General features: G+C 40.6%; 1 protein-coding gene across 6 annotated transcripts in view; it reads left to right on the forward strand.

Moving 5' to 3' along the window:
* Positions 1-26,096, forward strand: part of IQCH (IQ motif containing H) — an 85,031-nt gene that overhangs the window by 50,083 nt on the left and 8,852 nt on the right. For all 6 annotated transcript variants that reach the window (XM_080551487.1, XM_080551485.1, XM_080551486.1 and 3 more), the window contains 4 exons: positions 128-319; positions 11,147-11,267; positions 13,017-13,303; positions 23,956-24,123. In XM_080551487.1, coding sequence (XP_080407613.1) covers positions 128-319; positions 11,147-11,267; positions 13,017-13,303; positions 23,956-24,123 — 768 coding nt within the window. The remainder of the gene's footprint in view (positions 1-127; positions 320-11,146; positions 11,268-13,016; positions 13,304-23,955; positions 24,124-26,096) is intronic.

The raw sequence follows: 26,096 nt of genomic DNA on the forward strand, positions 1-26,096 counted from the left end.
GAGCATCTCTAAGAAAGAGAAACCATAGTTAGGTTTCAAGTCCAAACATTTGAGAAAGGGGAGTCTAAATCGAGGAATAATTTGATATTGTCCTAGTACAAAATATCTTTGTGTCCTTGCTCCACAGATGATTAGTATTCTCAGTCAGCTGATCATTGACAACATGGAAGTGCGGCGCTGGTTGTTTAAAGTGAATGATGAATCTGGAGGAAATGGCACCGCCTACTGTGATATTATCCTGCATTTGAAATGCTACCACTGGGTTCAGAAGGAACGTCAGAAACACAGCCCTGAGATATGGAGTAAGAAGTGGGCACATGTAAGTAATAAAGGAGCAGGGTATCTTGTCTGCTGGCCTGGCTCCTTCCTGGTCTGCTGGGGTTGTTCCTCACAGCAAGTCTTTTCTCTAAGCGTTTGTTTGAAGACATAGATAAACGTTGATGTGACAGAGTCCAGAGCAGCTTGTACAAAGTAGTAGGCAACAGTAATTCAAATAAAAAAATAATAATTATATATCCCAAAATGTAAGTAAATGTCTGATATCCAGCTGTGGAATAAGTTGGGCACAGAACGCTTAATTCATATGCAAATTTTATGTAGTGTTTTTTATCCAAAGAGAGGGCACGTAGAAACGAGTCTATCAGTGGTAGAGTGTTACAGCTACATAGAAACATTGGAATTACTGGAACAAAACTGTTGGACTGATATAGTGAACAACACTAATCAATTTGTAACCACATACAAACTATTTACTTTTTAAGCTGGCTTCCTAAGGATTATTTTTTCTGTATATTTTTCCTCACTAATAACTTTTAAACCTGTTAGGGATTTTCATCTGTATAAGACAGAACACTTGAAGTATCAGAGATCATTAGACTCCTGCATGTTTCATTACAGTGGGTGTTTAGGTAAGGACAGAGAGAGATCCTATAAATATTTAACTGAGGAAAACAATATAGCATGAACTCTTGCACTAGTGGATTCATAAGAATCCATATGCTTGAGAGAGATTGTAAGAGGATACATCTCAACTGCAGAAAAATCCATCTGAAACTGGAGTTCATTAGTTCTGGTATTTGGAGAACTATTTGTTCTTTAAATATTCATTGGTGTTTAAATGTGTTAATTTCAATAAGCATTTAATATTTCTGTATATGGCGCCATATTCATTCCTAATGTAATGGTTTTAAAGCCAGAAGGAATGTATCCAGAAAGAATTGTTTAATTTACATAAACTACTCATTATAGCTCTCTTGATTTTTTCTTAATTCAATCAAAACTGTTTTGGAATTTTTCTTTGAATTATATTGTATATTAAAATTTTGAATTGGGCTGATTACAGTTCTGTTGCATTTGACAACTACAAAATAATTCCACGTTATGAAATGGAGCTTATCATATAAAACTGAAGCACTGATTTCATCAGTCTGCTGAGGATCCCTGTGTACAAGTCAGTCAGTACGAAGCAGATCATTGGAGAGCTGCCCTAGTGGGAGCAGTGTCTGGCCACTGAACTTTCTGGGACATGAAGCTAGCAGAACATACCTAGATCCTGCTCCCACCGTCAGAGCTGGGGGCAGAAGACATGATAAAATGCAGTTTCACCAGGTCTAGTTTTTTGCTGGTATAAATTCCCTATACAGGTGTTATTACCTAGCGTTAGTGTTCCTGTTTCTGTGCCTTTTTAATTATTCCATGGCTAAGTGACTCTGAATGAAGGGACATAGTGATAACTAGCTTTCTCTGTTTTCCCTTTCATACTGTGTTTAGGTTAGGCTTTGATGTAGCCAGGAACCAATCCCTTAGAAGCCCTTAAACACAATCGTTTATTGGAAGTTGGAAAATATATATGGAATGATGCATTTGATCTAATTTCCTAGAGTCAGCAGGAAAGCTTCCATAAATCCAGACCAATATTAAAGTGAGCTTTGGCACAGTGAAACTTGCTGCTATTTCGAACGTCTTGTTTGAATATGTGTGTTCAAATTTTTCTGCCTTCTGAGTTTAGCCCCTTTTTGTAAAACGGGAGACCTTTTTTATATATAATGAATTGCAGTTTCCACTGAGTATTACCATTGAGAGCAGAGGATTAAAATCATCCTTTGTTAAGGAATACCATTGTAATGATACACATTTAAACATCAAAGCATTAGTTTATGAGCACAGGCATGCTTTAATGTCCTATTACAGTCTGTAGACCTGTTTCTTTCGATAATGAAGACATTGTGTCATCGGCATAGGCTGCCACATACAAAACGTATGCTGGCAGGTTATTAAAAAATTCAGCTTCTTGATGAAAGACTATCCTGCAGGCTAAGAGTACAGTGAAAAGACTCCATTCTGGTAGAATTATTAGAAATGAGAATATGACTGTAAGCACTAAATTATGTTAATACTTACAAATAGCATCATTTGCATAGCAGTTTAAGACATGATACCCAGATTTTCCTCATTGGTATGTAGTAGACAAGAGATTAAAAATAATGTAGTTTTTGAGTTTGAATTGTGTAAAAATCTATTCCATCTAAAAATGAGACTGATTTTAGGTTCCTCATTTCAAAAATAGCATTGGGCAAACAAAAATGCAGGACAAGATTATTGATGTATTTTACCTTGTTAACTTAATGCAGCATCTGAGTTATCTGAACAATTATTTCGCAACTCGTAAGGGATAGAATTTACAAACTATGCTGAATGTCTCTGCAAGGCCTTCATCCTACTGTGCACTGCTTAAGTCTGCCAGTTTATAAAAAATTTCATCCTGAGGCCCAGATTCTAATGATATTCAATATCAAGAGAACTGCTGCCACCATAAATGCTCATTTGGCGGTTTGAGGCCATTTGTAAAGACATTTGTTTTCATATTGTTACCTGAGCATCTACTTGTGGCTGTGGTCAGAGGTAAGATGCGTGGCTAAGCAGACCTTATACAGCCCTGCTTTATGTGGGCCTGAGGAAAGATGCCCAGATGCTCACTCGGAATTCAAGCAGTAAAGAACAGCGGAGAAGCAGTCTACCACGTTTGTTATTTGCAGTATTTTGTTTGTTTTGGAACAGACACAAGGCTGTCAAAGTCTGCAGTGCCTCCTGCTCTTTGACTCCTCAAACTGCCTCCTCAACCTCACAACACTCGCAGTCCTCTTGCCTGTTAGAGGGAGGATAATGTTGCCTTCCTGTTAGCGTTGCCTTTTTTTGTTCTTCTAGCAGCCCTCACATAAAATAATACAGGACTGTGCAGAGATCCCACCGTGATGTGTAACTATACATGTGTAAATAGTAGCTAAATCATGAGGTTAGATTAATAGTCAAATTAATTTCAGAATTAACTTTTATTACACTGCAACTCTTAATTAACCACCAGGACCAGCAACATGTGGCAAGTTTACATAGCAGCAAGGCTAAGATAAGAAGATCAGGCTGAAAACAAAAGGAGGGGTATATGGGGATAAAGAGGAAAAGAGCCAAAATACGAGAATAGAACAAGACACAGAAAAAGAAGCAACAAATATTCTCTTGAATAAGCTATTATAATTGGCCGTGGCTACACAGCCGTTTCAAAACTCTTCATTAAATATCTGTTGTAGAAGAAAAAAAGCTATTTAATCTGCTTGGGCAGCCTACTGTTTTAAATGTTAGAGAGTTTTAATCTCGTGATCTCCATTTGTGTTGCAGTATTTTGTCATGGTTTCTTTTCTTTATAGACCGTATCTTGGTTAATTCACTAAAATGTGTAATAGGAAATCAAAATCTTTTCAAAAGGTGATAAATCCAGAAAACCCACCTTTCAGTCTGAGTTGCATGAAGCAATATTCAGATGCTGGTTTCAGGATTGTGCATTGATTGCTTTTGGAAAATTGCAATTTCAAAGGCCAAGATAAAGTGCTATGAAATGCTGGCTGTTCCGTTATATTTAAGTGTTTTGGGTCAATATTCAAAAGCCTTGCAATAAGTAATTAGAGGAACTTTGTGATTGCCTGAAAATCAAGAATAGTGGTGAGGAGGTTTTTAACTGGTTGAATGAGTTGCATTCACTATAAGAAACCTGAAGCTTAAGTACCATATCCTGTTGCTTTACTGAAGCAGGAATTCAGAGTAGAGAGCATGCTTACAAACAGATAAAATAAAATCATCCATAGTCCTGTCAAAGAAGTGTAGAAACATGGTTTTTTCGCTGTTCTGGTCACCTTTTATAATACTGCCAACTTTGTTCTGGGGCAAGGCTACACAAATATTGGTGGAACTGGGATGAAGTGCAAGCAATTGAATTGCTCTTGGTGTAACACCTAAAGTCTGCTGAGGGGGTTCTTAAGCAAGTAGTCTTCACTGCTGCTGTTATTTATTGTACACATGCAATTGCAGGTGTGCTAATTTTTTCAGCCTGAAGAGGGCCAGAAACTCTGGCAGATACGCAGAAGATCCATTTACAGAATTTTGACAGGCTTTCAAAATTTCTTATATCCAATGTGATATTTAATAGGAAAAGAGAAAGAACTCAAAGACTTAAAGAAGAACTTGATTGCCAGTAAAGCAGTACAGTTGCAGGTTGTCTCCTAGTATGGGCAGTGCTCTGTGAACATTTATCTAAATAGTTGAAATAGTCACTGTATCTGCAAACAGTCAGTAGTGCTCTAACTCAATTTATTAATATATCTGTGTAGCTGCCTTAGTGATGTTTCAGGTGATTGTTAAATCCTAAGTAAACTAAAGCATGATAATCGTATTCCTTGGTTAAATTAAAGCCGTGATATCCATTCCTAAGACCTGGAATAATCAGATATGCAAGCTGTTGGTGTGTATGTCCTATTGATTTAATATGCTTCTAATCAGTACATAAAGCTATAGGCCTGCAGTGTTAATTTTTCATATGCTTACAAAGTACCCTTTGATTTTCTGTCACGCGTTAATTACAGCGTTTTGCCATTAAATAGGAAGCTTTGTGTAAACTAATTACTAGGTAATCATTGTCTACCGCAAGCGTGCTGTTTGTACCTTTTATTTTATTCTAAAAATGCACAGATCTCGCAGTCTGGAACCACTATACCTTCCAGCCATTAGCTCTCACTAATTCATAGCATTATTGTGTTAAGATTGTAGGAGTTGTAATTGTTGTGGTATCAGTGCTGTTAATTACCGGAGTAAACAGTTGAAATGGTGCCAAGGTCTATTGTACAAGGCAGAGGAAAGGAGGTTTAAATGTTACTTCCACCATCTGGGGACTGGAGTAGAGGCAAATGCTAGAAAACAGCAGTGAGGCAATATCAGAACTTCAGCTCCAGGGTTTGAGGCCATATGGATCCAGAATATTTTGAATCAATTGAATTTAACTGCCAGTTTTTAGCAATAACAGTGCGGAAGGAGAGGATAAAGCAAGAGCACTAAAGAAATCTGAAATCCGTTAATGTTATCACATGCAATAAAATGCCTGCTTGGATTATTTTAAAAATGTTTATTTTGCTAAAATCCAAAAAAAGGAACACATAGGCAACTCTAAGAATAAAAGAAGTTTAACTGTGTGTTGTTTGTGAAATGCAGCGCAGGTTTTTTCTGACAATTCCTTTAGCGTTACAGCTCAGCAGTTTAGATAAAATTCCTGGCAAGTGACTGTGCATTATCTATACGGTGTCTCTTTTCTTTTTGGAATTGCATTGTTTGGAATTCATTCATTCATTATAATCCTTTCTTTAGTGAAACAAGCCAGAAATGGGGGGGGGGGGGGGGGATGGACGACACGACTGAACAAAATTTATAGAGTTTGAAATATAGACAAACAATCTAATTAGGAAAATCTTATTAATCTGAGAGTATCTGAATTGATTGTGCATTTGCAGATATTAATTAAAATTCAGAAAAGATTCACTCAAATATTAGTTATCTCAGTTTGTGTAAGTATTATCATCCAAAAGTCCTGAACTCACAAATCTTGCATTTGAAATAAATGTAGGATTTTTTTTTAATTATTTTTTTTAAAGGACTTTTAGAAAAGTATGAAAACTGTGTAATGTTTTTCTCATTCTGAAGGTACGCTTGGGGAGCCTTGAAAAATGAGGGCCACGATCTTGCCAAATAGATGCTCTTATGCATAAAATGCCAATGCACAGAGAGTATTTTTTGGAAAAGGAAAGCAAACTCGTTAATGAAATTCTCATCATCCCAAATTAACATGCCGTGCATAAACATGCAGAATTATTTGACAGGCTCGTGGAGCTTTCAAGATCCTCCTTCTGCCTGATTCTTGGTAGCACAGGCGGTAGCGATTTTGTATTTGATTTCCCCGCATATATTGTTTTCTGAGATGACATCTACAAAAAGGGATCTCGGCAGCATATTGCTGCTGCCAGTTTAGGAGTGTTCAGAGGAAATAGAAAGGATCTCTCTTTCTAAACAATCCTGGTTTATTTATCTTTTATTGGTCTGTTAGCAGATGTTGAAGCAGTTCAGGGCACAATGTAAACATGTGCTTTTCAATAGAGGTATGGTAAGTAGCAGAGTATACAATGAAACTGAAGCAATTGGGAGGGGTGTTTTGGACCAGGCCAGTATTTTTTGCTTTGTGTGCGCGTGTATGTAGCTGAATTTAGAATTAAAAGAAGTGCTTGATCTTTATATATTGAAATCCTCAGCGTGCAGAGTGACAGCATGAGCCAGAAGAGAAAACCATGGCCCCATGTGGTGTGAAAAAAGGAACAGCAGTTTAAGTGCTGGAAAGTTGAAAGAGAACTAACCTTCTTGTTCTTGTAGTCAAGGAAAGTGGCTGTTTTGTGCTTTTGTATTGAAGCATAGCATATGTGCCTCAGTTTGACAAAAAGCCTCTTGAGTCAAAGCAACCCTAGTCCTGTGTGCTGATCCAAAGCGAAGGCCGTGATAATGAGGGACGGGCTCTCAGGAAGCAGTGAGTAGATAATACTACATAAGTGGAGAATTCTGTGCACTGTTTTCGCCATTCTACTTAATGCAAGTCGCAGCCACGGTGAATCACTTGCCATACAGCTGAAATGGGCCATTAGCTATCAGGGAAAATTGTCTTTGCTACTTTCAGCAGATGGAGCAAATATTTTACAAAGCAATTTTACATACGAAAAACATTTGTGTTACTTGGTAATGATGGCTGTTTTACATGATGTTACCTTCTATCAGAACATACTTTTCCAGCTCATGGAAGGCAAAATTGGCACTTTTTAATTTTGAAATTTTCAGTTTATTATTAAATGCTCGGGCTCTCAATCAGGTTGCAAACTTTTAAGTAGGTAGGGTAATCAGTGTATCATATCCAAAACTGTTTCGATTTTTACAAACCTTTCAGATTGTTCTGTTCAGTGGGGTAGGTTGTGGTTCTGGTCAGCAGGTATCTGTCTGAATTTGAAGAAATTGTTGAATCAGTTTTGCAAAATAAGAAGTAATTAAACTTATTTGGACTGCAGTCCGAAAGCAGTTACTGGACTCTTCTAATACTGCCGTGTTTGCTGATGTTATTGAGAACATAAGAATAAGCTGGGCTGGACCAATTCACGTCAAGGCAGCTAGAATAAGTTATCACAGCTCCACTGATCACAATATAAAGGATATACTGTATAAACAGTGTGAATTGTCATAGTGCCATTGAAGTGGCATAAATTGCCATAGCTTCATTGACTTCAGCAAAGCTATGGCAGTTTGTTTTGCTGAGGATCTGTCTGCTGATTTTGTTCTTCTCTGGCCCAGTCAGCTTTACTTACTTGGAAGTTACTTTCTTCACTCTGTTTGCTTGCAAGGTCTAAATAATTTCCTTTCAATCGGATTTTTAGCTAAAAATCCCCAGGACTTTCTCATGCATTCTGCTTTGCAGCCTCTTTCTGTTCCCAGGTCTTTCTTCCTATTTCTAACTCTATTTCTTCTTTCTATTTATGTACCTATCTTCTCAACAGGCTTTTCTTTGTTGACTGATCTTTCTCGAGAAGATTTCCTTCAGCATATGCCACATTTGGTCCTATTTTTTGTTGCAACCACTATTCTAAAAAAGCCTTCTAAAATTCAGCATGCAGAAGGGCAAGAAACTATTTTGGATTCAGAGAGAACATGTGTAATTTTTTAATGCGCATTCAGCATTATAAACAGGTGCAAAACATTTGGACAGATTTAAAGGTTTCTACATGACGTAAACAGCATTTAGGCTGCTCATTTTTTTCTTGTACTAAGAAAAATCAGCTGAAAGATTTGAACAAATGCTCCCTGTTTACACTGAGCCTATGATTCTGAATCGTTTTGGGCCACATCAAGAGAGAAAACATTGGTAAGCTCTGCTGGAGATACCGTCCAATTTAAATGAAATTAGCCTACAGAGCACTGATCCTTTTAAAGGGTTTGACTCCATGAGTGAATGTTGGATCTGGGCTTGAATTTGCCTAGTAAAACTCCCTATAATCAGGATTATTGCCTTTTTAGAGCTTACAGTTGCAAAAAAACCTTCAACTAGAATTCCAGGTGCTGATCCTGAAAAAGCGGTCGCTTATCTTCCTTGTGTGAACACCTGGATTATCTAGGCGTTCCTTGGTAAAAGCACCGTTAGGTTGGGTCTGATCTCTCAAGAACATTTCTCAGATTTTCTTGAATCAGTCATTTCTGTAAAAACCCCCATCTTCTTCCAGTAAGGCGGTTGGTTCTGATGCGTGCAGCCTTCGCAGTCAGCTAGTACAGAGGGTGCTTTGAACTGCAAGGTGCTCCTGAGCCTGGCGATGGGCATCCCCACGGCCCTAACAGGCATTTATCCCGAGCTGATGACCCTTTCCCGTGCTATTTCACCTTATTTAAGCAAGCAACACTGGGTCCATTGAGGAAGTGCCACAGGAGTCTTGCCCGTCTGATGTCCCTCGTGGACAGGCAGTAGTGGCACACGATGTTCCTCTGCGTGCAGGTGAGGTGAATGGGCTCTGTGTCTTGCCAGCAGCCTCCACTTACGAACCAGTGAAGTTTCTCTTCGGAGTATGGAAGTTCTGCTTGATTTAGCACCCAGTTTAGGGAGCTTTCTTTCGCGGCAGCGTGTGATCCATGAAAACAACTCTGGCTAAAAGGAGTCACAACTGTCCCCAGCACTGCTCCGTGGAATTGGCATGGCTGCCCTAATGTCCCTCAAAATTGTTGCAGTGGGAAATTGCGGCCCAGTTCACATAGCCATTGTTTAATTTTTATTTATACAGGCTTGGTCACAGCACTCTCAAATGCTTCTACGCATCCAGCAGGGATTATTGTTATTTTTTTCCCCCTGTAATTCATCAAAAGCTTTCAGGCAACCATGGCATACCTCTTCTTTTGTTTGTTTGTTTTCAGATTTCTGTTTAAATTGCTCAATACCCAGTCATTAGATCTTAGGGATGAGACTCGGTGTGACAGAGGTATTGCTGAATGCACTGACAGGTGCAAACTGATTTGTAGGTCAGCAGCTCCATGACATTCATCATGGCTCAGATTCTCTCTCCAAAGCTCTTATTTATTTTCATTGTGTAACAAACCACCTGATCTTGTGACTTCTTGGCTTAGCAATATTTCAACACAAATACAAACCAAGACAAGGCCAACTGATATTTGCTCACTTTTCTGTTGTTTTAGTCAGCTGAGCTATCAAAACCCAAAATTGCTAGTTACAGATTTGTTTTGGAAGGAAGCTATCGGGTAGGACCCAACTCTGGGTAAATTCTGAACTTGAATCTTGCTTTTTATATAGTCCTTTGTTTTTGCCATAAGGTTAAGTTTATGCTTTGCAGTATGTTGTTACGCTGACTCAAACCATTTTTAAACATTTTTTTTCTGATAAGTTTAAAGTCAACAACATACTTTTCTCCTTATATGACAGGAGCTCACGTAGCCTAGATCACTGTCATATCTAAGCACCTCGATATTTTCGTGCGTTTTTTCCTCGATTCCACATGATCTAGGTAGGGCACAGCAATTATCCCCCTTTTGTGGCTGGACAGCCGAGGCACAGAAAGAAAGTCACTTTTCCAAAGTCTCACCAGGCAAATCGCATAGAGGAACAAGATGTACCAAGGTCTCCCATACGTGGAGTTGACACCCCAGTTATTGGCCCATGCTCCTTCTCATTTTACTAGATAAATCACAGTACGCTGATTTTGAATTTGTATTTTTGGTTACGTTACATCATGTTTTTCATGACAAAACCCATCTCTTCAAATTCACTTATCTGGAAAAATAGGTATTTTTTTTTCTTATCCTAGATTTTAGCCATAAGGTTTTATCGTGTTCCTCCAGAGCTCCCGATAATATGATTGTGGCTTAGGACATTGCCAAGATCAGAGGACAGTTGGTCATCTTCTGAAGCACTGGATGCTGGAGAGAGAGAATGTAAAATAGAAGCAAAGAGACCCAGGGGAAGCAGGAGGATGCTTATGAAGCAGCAAGGAAAGGAGCCTGAAGCAATAGAGTCAGGGTCCTTGCACTTTATATGCTCGCGTACTTCTGGGACATTTTTGAACAGTAAAAGCAATGCAGTTAGTTTCTGTATTTAATGGGGTTGTTTTGTGTGTGTAATAATATAGTAAAGAACTTGAAACTAGGAAAAAGCTTGTTTATCTCCTATAATATGACTAATCAAATTCTACCAAAGATAGAGGCACTAATACACTTCTGAATTTGTTACAGACTGGGGAGTGCAATAAGAATGTCTCCCATTTTAAAAACACTCGTGGTTGATTATTCCTCTCCCCCCCCCTTTTCTTTGTGACTAGAGGCTGTTTGTGTTATATAACAGCTCAAACATAAAGTCCATAAAAGTATTTCTGGTATATGTGACTATTTCAATATGCTCAGATCCAAAATATAAACAATATAGAAGTTATTGACTGCTGGTATTGATCACTAAGCAGTTACCAAGTGCTTAGCATTTTCAGTTGCCAGATCAAATTATTGATATAAATTATAATGAAATAGATGCTGTACTGAAGGTGGGGGGTGGAATTGTCTTTCAGAGAAGGAAAATTTTCAATAGGAGGGAAGAGTAGTAAGTAGAAAAATTAAAAAAGGCTTCCTGACTGTGGGTAAACAGTAACCACATTTTTTTTTTTTTTGCCTGTTGGAGGCCTGGTTTTTAATCACCCCACAAGCAGTTTTCATTTCTGTAGTAAAATTGCTTGTGGTTCTATTTAATTTGTTTCTGCAGGAGCCAGCTTTGGTGAAGATCTCCCAGGAGCTGCCGGGCCTTTTAGCACAGCACGTACAGCCAGTCAATGAGAAACGATTCCCTACATGGGAAAAATTCCTCCAAACATTTCTTAGTCAAGGTAAATAAGACTGCAAAGTCGCTGTTAAGTGTTATAAGGAGTAATTATACCATATTGTATGCCATATTCTTGTTAATCTTGGGCCCATTTAAATATTTATCTCCTTTTATTTCTCCATTATGCTTCAAATGTTCATTTACGAATGAATTATAGGCAGCTATTCTATCATTCATATGTCCTATCCAAGCATGTAACCTATATTAATTCTGGTTTATCTTTCTTATATAATTCTAACTCAATAAGCACCAACTCCTTAATTCTGGGTTTCTGTACTGGAGGCTGTCACATTTGGCAAAGAACTTCTTTAGAGGATGTTAACGTGTGAGTTTGCACACAGGTAAGTGTAAGAATATTTCATCTTTGGCTGTTGGTGAGCAAACATCTGCGAGTCGTTTTTTTCTCCCATAGGACTAGGATGCAAGCTGTATGTAAACTCAGGGTGCTACATATATTGCATAAAGTCAGGCCTGGAGAAAAGCCGAGCTTTCCCCCCAGTTTTTGCTTTTCAAGCAGGTGGTATCACTGCTGAGGATCAGTAATGCAGTGCCTTATTGTCCTTTACAGTCCATTGTTACAGACGCCTAGTTAGACTGTTGCCGTGCTCTTTCTTGCCCTCCAGCTAAAGGAACATTAATAAGTTCCAATCTGAGAGCTGGAAGTTTTGTTCTCTCACGGTGCTGAGAGCTCACCAGGGCTTCCTGCGTTAACTCCATCATGGCACCTGCATCAGAGCTGACCAGTGTCCAGCTGGTGGGGAGCTCAAAAGAGAGCCCAGGTTTGTCCATATCGGGCAGTGCAGGTAAAACCATCTTCTAATCACTGCAAATCAGGGACTCTGTGAGGGGGCTTTCTCCAGATATGTTAACATCCTATATTTGTATGCCAAATTTTAGATTGAAAAGATGCAGTGTTTGTGCTTGGGTAGTAAATTTCTGTGGTAACTCCATCCTGCTGCTGCGCCACTGTTTCGCATTGTATATAATGGATATCCATGTTTCATGCATCTCTTCACGTGTGGAAGAGATAATGGTGATTCAAAGCTTGGAACATATTTTTGGGAAAAACAATGCCATGTAACATACAGAGTACCAGTTTTCATTACATATTAATTTGTCCTAACTAAATGAGTTACGGCATTATATGCACTAAAAATGCAAACCCAGAATGCTAAGCAAATTTCTTTGTGATTTTCCTACGGACAACCATGCTAGGAGTTGTCAGCTTTTCCAGCATTCCCATCTACCTACCAAGTTCCTTGTGTGGGTGAATACCAAAAGGCAGACTATGTATCTCAGACCATTGTATGGATGGGAATCTCCAAGAGCAGTTCCCAGCAGGAGACACCACCCCCCGGAGGTCCCAACACTGCCATTTCACTGCTGTTCTGGCCCTGGCATTTGGCTGTGCTGCAGGACAGTCCAGGGTTCATTCATATTACCCAAAAGCATACTCCTCCCGTCAGATGTGTGATATAGTTCAAGTTCAGAACTGCTTGCAAAGCATCTGCAGATCAAAAGCCACTGGTTGAACTGTTCGGTGCTATAGTAGCTGAGATCTTTCTTTTCTAAGAGATTCATGGGTCCTAGCTATGCTGCTCACATTACATTTATTTACTTGCTCTGTCTCCATAGCAGTCCTCCCTGCAATGTCTGAGCACAATAGGAGCTGGATGGTTTCATTCTGTGCACTCTGAAGAGCGTCGTATGTGAATTTGATTACTAGCTTAACAGCTAATTCATTTCTTACTAGGTGGTGTGATAGAAGCCTTCCCGTTCTCAGAAAATGTCACAAACCTTACAGTGGATATGCTGATAGAGCCGACAGGCGAGATAACAATAGTGTCGTCTGGAGACCAGCTCCATGCTGATGGACCTTTGCGATCATCTGGCACTACCATTCCACAGTGTTCTGTTGATCCAGCAGTTCTTAATTCACTCTGCTTAAAAATTGGAGAAACCTGTAAATCGAAAGGAGTGCTTGGTTACTTCTCAGTTGATTTTGTGACTTTCATCCATCCACAAACAATGGAGCAGCAGGTGAGTGGGGCAGATGCATTACTTCATAATGTCCCTCTGAGATCAAGAAATGCCTGCTTTCCAACTTGACTCCAAACAATAGTCAGGAGAAAGATCTGCCCTCTTAAACATTTTATTTCTCAGCGGTGAGGCCTGTGGAGGTAGGTAGACCATGTGGTTATTTTAACAGTAACATAAAATTTAGACCTGATCTGCCAGGTGGACCTGAGGAACCTTCTACGTCAGCCTGAAGAGAAACAACCCAACAAAGCCTGAAGGGTTTCTTTCAAAGCCGAATGATAAGAAAATAATATTTGAATTTCTTCCACTGACTTTTTTTTTTCCTAAAATAAGTGCATTCTGCATTAAGCTGGTAGTTACAGGTGGTGGTCTCATGGGTAAGACCACATAGTGCATTTTAGTTTCAAAATGTTCTGAATCTTTTGTGTTTTGCTCTCTAAAAAATAATATATAAAAAAAAAAAAAAAGAGGGATTGTACAGTGGCTAATTTAAGTAGAGAACAGATAATGGGAAGCAGTCCGGTTACCATGTCTCAGAAAGTTACAGCCCTGGGTCAGGAGTTACTGTCTCTGAGCTGGTACAAGATAGCTGATAGATTCATGCCTTGAATTTAAGTTCCCATGTGTGTCCTCCAGCTGAACTTACCTTGCAGCCTTTCCCATTGTAAGGTCACTATTAAGGTCTCTTTCCTCTATCCAACTATCCTAGGAATCTCATGGGATATTAATATATACGAGTTTTACCTTCTTGCGAGTTTGGTTGGTATTGGCCAATAAGGTTGAATATTAAGCCTGGTGTACAAACTTAAAGCATAATGCTAGAAAAAAATAAAGCAAATTCTGGGTGAAGAAGCAGAGCATTCAGCATTCAGGTAGTGGCCTTGTGTTTGAAGACTAAAGAAAATGAGATATTTTTAAAAGAAAGTAAAATTGCTATTGTTAGTGATGGATAGTGTCATTGAGCTTACTAGGTACAATCGTACAAATTCAAAATTAGTATTTGCATGCAGATGCTAATTCAAGATGTCAGCATCAAGTCTCGATTACTTGTATTCCCAATATATTTCCCTGTTTTTTAGGTCTTTTGCCCTTGCATGTGCACTCATCTACTTCTCTGAGCAAGTTTGTTGTCTTCTAGAATCCTCAATTAGCCACCTCACTGTTTAAAGACTGTTTAACTGTAAAAGGGAACGTGCTTCTATTTAATGGGATAAGCTGGGATGGCTGGACTTTCAAAACATGGTGTGGCTACATGCACTTGAATCCGTTTGGGTGTCAGTTTCTCCTAGGCAGCTGAAAATCACAGCTTGTATGGTGTGAGAAAAGGCTCTAAACACAGGGCTTGTATTTAAAACCCAAGAGTTAGCATATGGTATCTATTGGCAAAAGCTGGCTCTTTGGCAGTGCAGTGATAATTGTATTCCATTTTAAGCACAGAGAAGGCTTAAAATCAGACTTTTGGTAACTGATACCACTGTAGGGTGACTGTGGTAAACCAGAGAATCAGAATAAGGTTAGCTTTGAAATACAGATCACAGTTACATTTGACTCCCAAAATGTATTTACACAAGCATTGCAATTAGAACTGTGGATAAGCCATATTGGACAACTTCCATGTAAAGTTGCTTTAAAAAGATTAAGGGATGACATTCTCACCCACTGAAGTCAATGGGAGTTTTGCCAATTGGTTCACTCAAGCCAGGAGTTCACCAAAATGTAGAAATGCTCCCTAAATTATTAAGGTTGTGACATTTCCTGGCATGAACAAGGACATATTAAATCAATCGGTGTTTCTTGTGGTCTCATTCTTCCTGTTTGTTCTGTCTTGGATTTCTTCCCTTGTTTCCAATTGATTCTACCTTAATATTTCGTGTTTGTCAGCATGTACGACAACTTTAACATTATTTAAGCACAGGTTTTTAAATTTAACTAGATATAGAGGCAATTAATGATGCCATCTGTCTTGTGAGAGAGAGATTACACAAAAGATTGTGCTCCTGAAAGCGCTATTTTTTTGGCAAACAAGAAATCCTATTAGACTCTAAGAACATTTGCTCACTAATTTCAGAAGCGCCCATTTTAATGCAGTAGCTGAAAGGCTCAGATACATTTCCCTGGAAGTATAGTATACTTAGGCATTCTTTCAGAGTTATATTTTATGGAAAATATCAACTGATACATGGTATTTTCAGTAAAACTAAAAATTAAATATATCATTGAACATCTGTTACCAGTACAGTCAGAGTATTTAAATACTTAAAAATCCCTGAAACCTTCATAAAGTTACATGCGACATAAATACAACTCTTTAAGAAATGTGAAGGGCCAAATAAGTAAAAACATATTTCTGCCTTTGCGGACTGAGCAGGCACATGCAGCAGCACCTGTCCTCACACGTACGGACCCCGTGTGCTTGGGCAAAGGGGACTCTGGAGCAGATACACATGTATTTGAGTTTCAGGCTCTCCATTCTGAAAGCCTTTAAAAATCTTATATACCATGTTTATAGGCATAAAATGAAATTTGATATGAACAACAAGGTATTGCTTATATTTTTAAGACTGCTACTGTTAGAGAGTATGTTCCTTCAACATATTGTTTCCTTCTACGTGTTGTTGTGATATTGTGTCCCTGTGGAGCGATAGAAGCAAACAGACTCTGCATGATGGATAAGTAACAGTGCATGTCTGTCCTACAGGCAATTCCAAGGGAAAGCTGGAAGGAGCGTAGAAATGAGACAGTAATCCCCGTCTGGGTGAGGGTAGAGCTTTGTGCGTGTCACAGACACGGCAGTATCTTTACTCTCTTGCAGTTTTTGCTGTCTGTCTGACTAACAGGAGACAAGAGGGATGCTGCCCAGCTCTTCCTTGGGTTATGACAGAACTGCAGGAGGTCGCAGTTTGCAACCACAGCACTGTAGGGCCCGTGGGAGGATCTAACCCCTGGCAGATAGTCTGCACACCCGCGCTGCAGCCTCCTGCACATTGCACTTCACTTGTAGCATGCCGTTGTTTGGGTTTTGTACAGCTAAAGCTGTACAAAATGTTTGGGTTTTGTACAGCTCCATCATGGCGAGGCAGAGCCTGCTGCTGGTGGCATCGCCTCTCTGCTCTGTCTGCCCCGGAGCGCTCCGTGTGGGGGCGAGCAGGTGAAGGCATCCTCGGGACTACGTGCTGGCTGCCACCGGCCTCCTGGCTGCGAGGGCCCGGCAGCAGTGCGAGGGGCTGAGAAAGCTGGGGCATGGTGAGCTGCTCCGCTCCCCTCTGGCATCCGCTTCCACCTCGGTCATCAGCATCTGCAGCTTGCTCCCTAGGGGAAGGCAGGTGGAGCCACGCCGTTCTCAGTGTCCTGGGGAAAAACACAGAGGAGAAACGTTAGGTGCTGAACTCGGACTGAGTCGCTTCTGATTCCCACTCAGTTCTCCAGAACTGATCTCTAAGAGCAAGGCCTTGACCCTTTGAAGTGAAGTCTTGCACAGTATTGACTGAATGCTTCTCAGATCCCATCTTGACAAGGAGTTGCACCTAGATAAGTCCATTTAATTGAGTGGGACTGCTTGAATGCATAAACTTACATCCATGGATTTGTGGACAGATAATTTGGAGAAGCGGGGTCATAAGTCACCTTTTTCATTGGTCTCATAGATTGCACAGCCCCACGCCTTTTGCAGCATTAGCGAGAGCGCTGGGTTAAGTTGTTTACCAGGGAAGAAAAGGATAATATCTTCTTGAATGCCCATGAAAGAGAAATCTTGGCACTACGAAGAGCTGGGGTGGCCCAGCTGGGTGTTCTCACCCCCATCCAGCCTGCTCAGTCCTGGCATAAAAGGGTCCTGAGGAGGCGTCAGGGCTGACGGCCTCAGCCCCGTGGGCAGGTCTGGGGTTGGGAAGAGGGAACTGGAGCAGACCTTACAGACCACTCTTAGCCCATCGGTCAGCTCTGTCGCTATAATTTAGGTAATGCTTTGAGGGATGCTTTTGGTGGGATGCCTTCTTCTGTATTCACGTGTGCATCCTAAAATTATTCCCAGTGTTTCCCTACAGAATATAGCAGTGTTATTTTCAAACAAGAGCCACGGTTTTCTCATGAACCCTCTTCCAGTCCTGAATTCAGCAGGATAGAGTTTAGGGCCAGTTTTTGGGCCCTAAAATTTAAGTTTTCAGCCAGCACCAGACCATCCCAGCAGCTGCCACGAGATGGCAGCCGGTTAAGATCCTGTCTGTGATTGCAGCCGAAATAATCAATTCTATTGTGAATTTTAAAAGTCATAAAAGCAGCTCTATTTTCAACACCCAAGTAGCATTAATATTTTACTAATTGACATTTTTACAGTGTCATTCAACCACTTCTTTAAAAATAGCAGGTGCGCTCTTTACAATAATGCAGACATCAATACTAGATGCAGATAAAACAATTATACTGGAGAAAGAAAAAGCTATAATTTAGTAACTGTTTAAGAATTTATGTTTCCTTCCCTTCTCAAGTTTATGTTTTAAAGCTGAAGCATTTTTATGGTAGTAGTAAAGAATTACACTATAATTGTGACTCTGCTCACTTGAGATGTCTCTACCACGAAGCGCAGGCTCGTCAGCTGCGCATGCTTCAGGAGAGCGTCTCCTGGCAGCACTTGGCAGCCTGTGTAAAAGGGAGCAATTCCAGACTTGATCATATTTCCTTGGACAAATAGCCAGCAAGGCTTGTAGGATATATTTCTAACTGGTTTTTATCCAGTGGCAGGAGTCTGGAAAGTCCTAATCTATGTTTTGAGGTCTAAAATCTTACCTAGCGCCTCTACTTTTTCTTTTTGACTCTAAGTCAGTATAAAAACACAGATCTGATTACCTTTGAACTTTCATTTGTTGTTTGAAAATCAAATAGCAGTTCTAGACTTCACAAGTGGGCTCTGTTCCAGTTTGATTTCTGAACACGTAAGTGTCCTGGAAGTCCCAAAGTCTCTTGTTAAAGCTGTGAATGTTATGCTATTTGCCATGCAGTCCTGTAAGGATGTGATGTTAAATACCTATGATTGCATAAATGCACTTATTGTATATCCTCGGATAATGAGGATGGACTGAAGTATTAGCTATTTGTTAATTTTTATGATTCTATCACTCTTTTAGCTTTACTTAAACTTGAACTTTGCACAGGCCTGCTTCTGATGGCTTCTGATTTACTGGAGGAAATGATAATTCAGCTGGTTATTAATTGCCTGACCTCCACAGATGTTGCTTTATAAACTGTGGAAATATATTCATTAAAACACACACACACACACAAAGCCCCAGCTCAGACTTTCAAGGCATTCTAGAAGCTTTTGACACTCCTTTTATGTTACTTTGAAGGAAAACTTGTTGCAGTCCAGAAGATGGTATTAGAGTTGAACCTAAACAAACTTTCTGGCCTGTTCAGAGAACAGCCTAAACTAAGAAGCAAGTCTGCTAGGTCTTCTGTTCTGCCTGTGCTAGCTCTGTGGAGCTGTTGGACTGCTTTAAAGACTAAATGCCACAAAGGTGGAGATGGGTTGATGTTTCTAAGAAATGGTTTTTGTGGTTTTTTTTTGCTTGTTTGTTTTTTTGATAGGCTGCAGTAACAGCTACTACTCTGAGACAAAATGAAAAGCCTTTAATAGATTTCAGTAGGCTCACATCCCTAGGAGTAGATTTTTTAGTTGTCTGCTGGAAATGTCACGTCCTGCTTGTTTCACAGCTCTGTCAGTGCTGAGTTGAGAGGATAGCCCTCCCTTTGAAACTGAAACCCTGCTGGAAAACATTTTTCCTTGCTCTGCTGTAACCCTACGGAGTGGTAGAAACTACATCAAGATCTGTTCTTCACTTCTGTTATCTGATGCTGTGTAGTTTTTCTGCAGACCTCATGTAGTTTCACTCTCACCTTTCCTTCCCTGACATTTGTATCAACTGTTTTTTCTTTTCAGCTGTTTTAACATTTCACTGTTTGCACAGACATTAATAGCCGGCCTGAGCTCCTTCTCCCAGTTATGAGTGGTCAGGAATGATGAGTGCCCTTTCCTTTGCCATGTACGATCTAGTGCTACAAAGCATGCAGGGAACCAGTGAGCACACGGGTGAAGCCTTCAATCTGATACCAGTGATGGCGGGGAGCAGTGCTGGAGGTCTGTAAATGGTACTCCTTCCTCCTTGCCCAGTGCTGTGCCTCTGAGCTGCGGGAGGAGCCAGCTGTGGCATCAGCTCTGCTACGAAAGTCTCCTGTGTCCTTCACAGAGCCTATTCTTTCAGCTGAGGAGTCGTTTCTCTTTTTGGGGTGATTGGTGCCTCCGTTATTAATGCCGCTTTCTTCTCCACCATACTTCCTTTCTGTGCCTACCTCTTTGCTCACACCCTGCTTGATGCTTTATTAAGCCTGGCCAGCAGCATCAGGACTGCAGAACTGGAAGGAGCAGCCAAGCTGAGAGCTTCCCGTGCTCTGACATTTTAGTATGGCTAAAGAAGCAGAAGAAAGAGCAATAGGTATGTTTAAGTTATATTGCCCGAGTTGCTTATGTATGTATAATGTATGACTCTACTCCATTCTTACTCTAACCCTAGATGTTTTTCTCACTTTATGCTCTTCTCCATGTCTGCAGTTGATGGCAGCTCCAGCTGTACTGATTTAGCTTAGTGTCTGCATGTAAAACAACACTTGCAAAGCAGTGGAAATACGTGAGTTTGGCATGAGTCTGGTAACTTCTCCACAAAAAATGAGAAGTCATCAACTATTGAGCCCACCTAATTAGAATTCTTTAGATGCAGATATAAAGGATTCTGGTGCTTTTTTCTTTGTTTATTACAATTAATTTTAGGTCATTACACTCAGGGGACGCCTGCTAACTTCAATATGGTCAACATGTGCTTAGTATGATATAATGAGCTACCCCTTTCCATTTGGGAACATGTATTGATATATTATTGGTGAAAGGTGCCAGACTGATAAAGCCAGCAAACAGATGTCCACTGCCTAGTTCCAGAATAAGAGCACTATAAGCAGCTGCACAGCAACTGTCTTCACACGGCTCCACCAGCCAAACTCAGGCCTGCTGAACTTCCATCCTTGCTTGAGACTACAGGAAATGTTGCTTGATGGTGATCGGTACAGTTTTGCAAAGAACACTTATGACCTTCAGAAACTGAATGGGACTTGGAAATTGTTCCACTGAAGAATTCAGTCAGCTAGCTACTAATGATCTGGCCTGCATTTGTACTAATAAAATGGGGAAAAAATTACCCTGTTTGTATCCCACGAACACAAAGTTGCCCAGGCCCTGTGCCTTTCCTGTTTCTGCACCAGTACAAAGGGAATTTAAAGGTTATTTCTGGATTTCCGTGGCAAAAGGGAATCCCCTGCTAGGTTAAAGCTGGAATCTCATGCCATCTGATCCTTCTTCTTTCTCCGCACTTTAGTGATGGTCTGGGACATATCCAGGGCAGAAAGGGACATGGCTCCAGTGTAGTGTTCTGCAATACTCCCGAGCCAGCAAAAGCATCCTTGGGGGTGATCCCAGCTGGCACACGTTAATGACCATTTGGCTGCTTCAACTTGCAGTAGGGGTGGTTCAGCCTCCGGCTCCAGCCCAGAATGCGAGGAGGCGGACAGGTGGCTTGCAGCCATGTTTGCCTTCCTCCCCCTTGTGCTCGGGGCTGGGGAGACCCACACCCGGTATTTCAAAAAGCCAAAACCACGGTGAATTTACCAGTGTAGAATGTAACTGTGACTGATGTTTAAGTAGGTATTAATGAAGAGAGTAGCAGGCAGGATAGGGGAGGGCACCTTCCTTTTTTACGCAGCTGGGCCATCAGACCCCCCTGCTGATGTGAGCCATTAGTTTTGTAGGCAGTGGTACAAGACTGAGATGATGAAGCCATGTCCAAAGCAACTAACTGGTGCACTCTGAAAGTGAACAGAAACTCCTCAAACTGGAATTTGGCCATTCTTATAATTTGCAGCACGAAATTTGCCATGCTAAGAGGTTTTTCTCCTCTTGTGTGCTATAGCCCCTTCCTTGGGCAGGGATGATGCTGGAGCTATGTCCCTGTGCAGGGGGCATCCCGTAGGGCTCCCTGTGCCTCCTCGGGGACTAGGAAGGTGCAGTCGGGCGTTAGAGCCAGGTTGGCATGCTGGGGTTTTGTTCAGGTTAAGTGAAATGTATCACACAAGTAATTAATGGGACTCTTCTCTAGATGGGAAATTAAAGCAATGCTATTGGCACATACTTTAGTTAGTGACAATATGCGACGTGTTGAGTAACTTTTGCAAAATATATGTGCTATCCCACGTTCTGTGTGGTTTATCTATGTCTCTATCAGGGTGTAATGAATTTGGCTTGTGATAATGACTATTTATGTTTGCCAGGCTGCATTTTCCAATTCTTTATCTGCTGTTAAATTCCAGCCCATTCTCTACACATTGCCAGAACACAAGCCTTCCACTTACAGTGCAGATACACTACTGTCACACTACATCTTTGGTTAGCTTTCATGGGTTTTGCATCTCAGCCACTTTGTGGTCCGCTTGCAGCCTAACTTGCCTTCCGCCCCTCTGCTCGTGCAGCAACAAAGCTCCCAGATAGTGTGAGTATTGACTTTGAGGCTAGAGCAATGCAGATGTAGTATCGGGGTCTGGATTAAGAGTGACCAGTTCATTTTTCCCTGAGCTGGTGAACAGTCCTTGGATGTCCAGGCTTTTCAGTTGTCCCTACTCTTCTCACATAGCCTGGCCGTCTCTTTCTGGGGGAAAAGCTTTGACTGAGAATCCAAAATACAGCTCAGGCAAGATTTAAGGCACATTTTGCTTTTACTGATCTGTTGATAATATTTATGGGAATTAATGTAGCACTTTTACTGCATTCATGGTTTAAAATTACCACTTAGTTATTGGAAAGGTTGGCACATACTGGAAAAGTACAAATTGATATGAAAGTTCCTTCCTGTCTTGCAGAAATGATGATAAAGAATAAATTATTGAAGAAAATTAAGCATTGTAATTGGGGAACATTCCCTATTACTAAGTAAAGCCAGCTATTTGCATCCAATTTGCATTTTATACCATGCAGCAGGAAATATTTAAGTTGACAAATAGGATATTTAATACAGCAACAGATACTTGGCAGTTAGTTATTAACAACTGTTACTGATGTGATTTATTCACCATTATAAAAAGGGCATTACTATGTGAATATGATTCAGAAATTAACTCCAGTTTACCAAGAGGCCTTGACTGCCTGACCTCTTAATATCCTTATAATGATGCCATTTAACATTCAAAGGCTTATTCAAGTCATTCGCTGCTAGATTTGTTTTAAAGGGGTTCACTGTAGGGCAGATATTTGCGTGCGTTAACATTTCTCATTGGTGTAGTAGGCACGAGCATTTTTTAAAAGGGAAAAACCCATGGGTAAAACCATGCTCGGGTTGTTGGGCGCGGAGGAGCCTTGCAGGAGCAATCCACGGTGCTTCCTTCTGCTACGCCCTCGGTGTGGACTGGCTCCACAAATCTTGCATGAATTCCACAGGCTTTAATGCTTTGAAATCCTCTGGAGGATATGGGATGGAGGATATGAGACTTTATCCTATGGAGGATATGAGACCTTTACCATTGCCTGCATGTGAGTGCGATGAGCATCCCTTCCACTTGGCCATGCTACCCACAGGGGAGCACGCTACCCCCCTGCAAGGGGCTTCTTTGCTGCCTCTGTGCTCAGTGAAGCTGCAGGAGGCACAGTGCTTCCCTATCTCACTGCAGTGAGGATTCGACCCATCAAGTGGTGGTTATATCGCAGGTTCTTGGGCTGATTGTTGTTGTTAGTACTGGGCTTGCGGGATTTCACAGACTCGGTGCAGCAAAGAGAACCACGGAACGGCTGAGGCTGGAGGCACCTCTGGGTCCACCTGGTGCTCAAGCAGGGCCACCCGGAGAGGTTGCCCAGGACCACGTACAGGCAGCTTGTGAAGATCTCCAAGGAGGAGACTCCACAACCTCTCTGTTGTACGTGATAGCACGTAATAGGACAGGATGGATGTGCCGTGTTTGGGGTAGCAGCTGTAGGTCCAGGCATCGCTTAGATTTCTGCTTTTGCACAGACTTCCTGGGTATAACTGGACTGGCTCCACATGGTGCTTTAACTCCCCCTGAGCAAAGTTGGGTTTCAAGCCTCAGCCCCTGGGGAGCTGGGCACAAACATCCTGCCTGTATTCATCTGCACTGGCAAACGCTGAGCGTGCCCAGAAGCCCAAGAGGCTGAGGAATGCAGCTGCTCATGCGCTGCAGACTGGCCGTGATTTTAGCTGCAAGGCCAGCCTCAAGGTTGCCCCTGCTCCTTGAGGTAGACCTGCCACCCATGGCTGGGTTCCCTGGCTGGAGAATAACAGAATCACAGAATTATCCATTTACTTTTTCCAATTCTTGCTAAAATCTTGGTAGTACAGGTAGCTGTTTTCTCTTTAGCCTTTCAGTTTTCACTGAGAATTTATTTTTGAAGTGACTTAAGAATTCTGATTGTTCCAGTTTGGAAGGGATGCCCCAGCACAAGGAAACCATGAGTATGCATTATCAGCATCCACAAAAATTAAGGCATAGATGACAATTGCTGGGTTTCACCTTTCTTGTTCTGTTTTTTAATGCACCTGTTTTTGTTTGATTAGGTATGGGCAACAGACCTTGACCTTTGCTATAGTGACCAGCTGGCCTTGACTCAGCTCATGTTGTATGTGACAGATGGAAACCTGGATTGTCGCTCTAGCCTCTTTGAAGTACCTCTTGGATCAAAGAAAATGAAAAGCCAATGTACTCAGCATAAGGAGACAAAAACTGTAAGCAGTGATTTGTTTACAAATAAAATTATTAATATAAATTACTGCAAAATTAAAATCTGTCCTAGATCACTTCTCTGAAGGAACTCAATAACAAAATTGCTACTTTTAGATTTTAGAAGGTTAATAAAGTAAACAGGATACTATCACATTAGAAATTAAAAGAAAGGTTCTGGATGTTTAGGGGTACCTGATTATTTATCTCTTTTTTATCAAACATTGAATTGTGGTAGCAACTAACTTCTAAATCCTTTACATAGCTTTCAAGTTATAAAAAATTCTCTGTTGGTTAAACGTTGCAAGAAAAGGAAAGAGGTGAAAGCACTGCTCTGACTATGGGAGTTACTTAAAAGCAGTCAAGCAGAAACATGAGCCTTCAGCTCCTGAGCTCTGATTGGGAGTCAGAAGTGAGAGCACTGAAGTTCTGTCCCAGCTTTGTGCCTTTGTGCACAAAGCTGAAGGTGAAACAATCAGGGCTATAACCACAGAAGGATCTGAACACATAAATCCCTCCCAGCTCTCACTTGAGTTAAACCCAAATGTTAGTTCTCAGAATCTTCATTCAGTTCTGCTTAGCGCTGGAGCCATCTAACTGTTCGGTGTTAATAATCAGTATTAATATTCAGAATTAATTATGGACACAGCCATTTGAACAGGGAGGAAAAACTCATAGTGCCCTAACTGAGGTGAGTTCCCTAAGCAGGATTATGCAGCCATACTCCCTGTTGCTTGCTCTCTCTGGACCAGAGTTAAGAAGCCCAAGGAAGGCGTCTGTTTGCACTGCAAAGCAAGAGAGCTAAGCCCTGGAGTCTCCCCTGCTTGATCTTACTGCCCTCTGTTGAGAGGTGAGATTCACCCGCACTCAGTGCCACGTGTTGTGCGCTTGGGGCTCTCCATGGGTACTGCACACATGAATTTAAATAAGATGGTATTTGTGTATTGCTTTGAAATCCATATAAACACACTGTCACAGAAGCATGGCTAACATATGACTCTTGCTTGGTGATCTGTTATATTAGTTTTGTTATTGGTGCAGGACTTAATACGGCTTCTCAACCTAGACTGTCCCTCTTAGAGGGAAAAATGGCTTTAGAAAAGTCAGAGAATAAGAAACACGTGTATGTACATATATATATATATGTAAGACAGATGCTGGTTTCACACATCCTGACTGAAGAGTCCCAACTCCCTTTTTTCGTACGAAGAGCAGGAATGTAGCACCATTCCAAAAACGTCGTGGAGCTGCAATTCAGAGGTTAATGAGCTCTTGATCTATTGTTCTTGTCAAGCAACCACTTTTAGTTGGAGAGAAGTAAATTAGATATGATTAGTCCCAGTAGTACAAGTTTTAGAAATGAAAAGTAATCAAGTAGCAACTTTTTTTAATTAAAATTCTGTCAGAATTAACATAAATTGTCACCGTATCCTTTATTTTTCTTCTTTCTTTAATTCTGAGGTTTTTATCTCCTTAAGAGTTAACTACAAAGATACTGTTCTGTCTGGAAAGTATCTTTAGGGAAAAAAACAAACAAACCAAGAGACAAATGCTTTTACAGCACATGATCTGTAATGAATGATTAAGTAAAACACTTTGTGTAAAATTATGATGTTAATAATGATTCTGTCCCTTTTAATTTATTATATATTCTCAATCCTAGTAGGTTTGATTTTGATAAAATGGAGCAGCAACTCAGTTTGTGTGATGATTTTATTTTTAGAAATCCTTCTTTGAAAGAACAAATTTCCTAGATACTGCTGCTACTGTAATTATGTACAAAACCAATCACTCATTATAGTTAGGATACATTATCTTCTAGACAGATGAGGCTAAATAAGCAACACATTAATAATTCATACTGCAGTTCATTATGCATGTGTATGCATGCTTTGTAGCTGAAATAAGCACCTCATCAACCTGATGCCAACCCTTAAACAATAGTTCTGTGTTATTGCAGCCACATTCAAGTTTACGC

The sequence above is a fragment of the Anser brachyrhynchus genome (assembly GCF_964034855.1).
Source record: "Anser brachyrhynchus genome assembly, chromosome: 11".
Classification (NCBI taxonomy): domain Eukaryota; kingdom Metazoa; phylum Chordata; class Aves; order Anseriformes; family Anatidae; genus Anser; species Anser brachyrhynchus.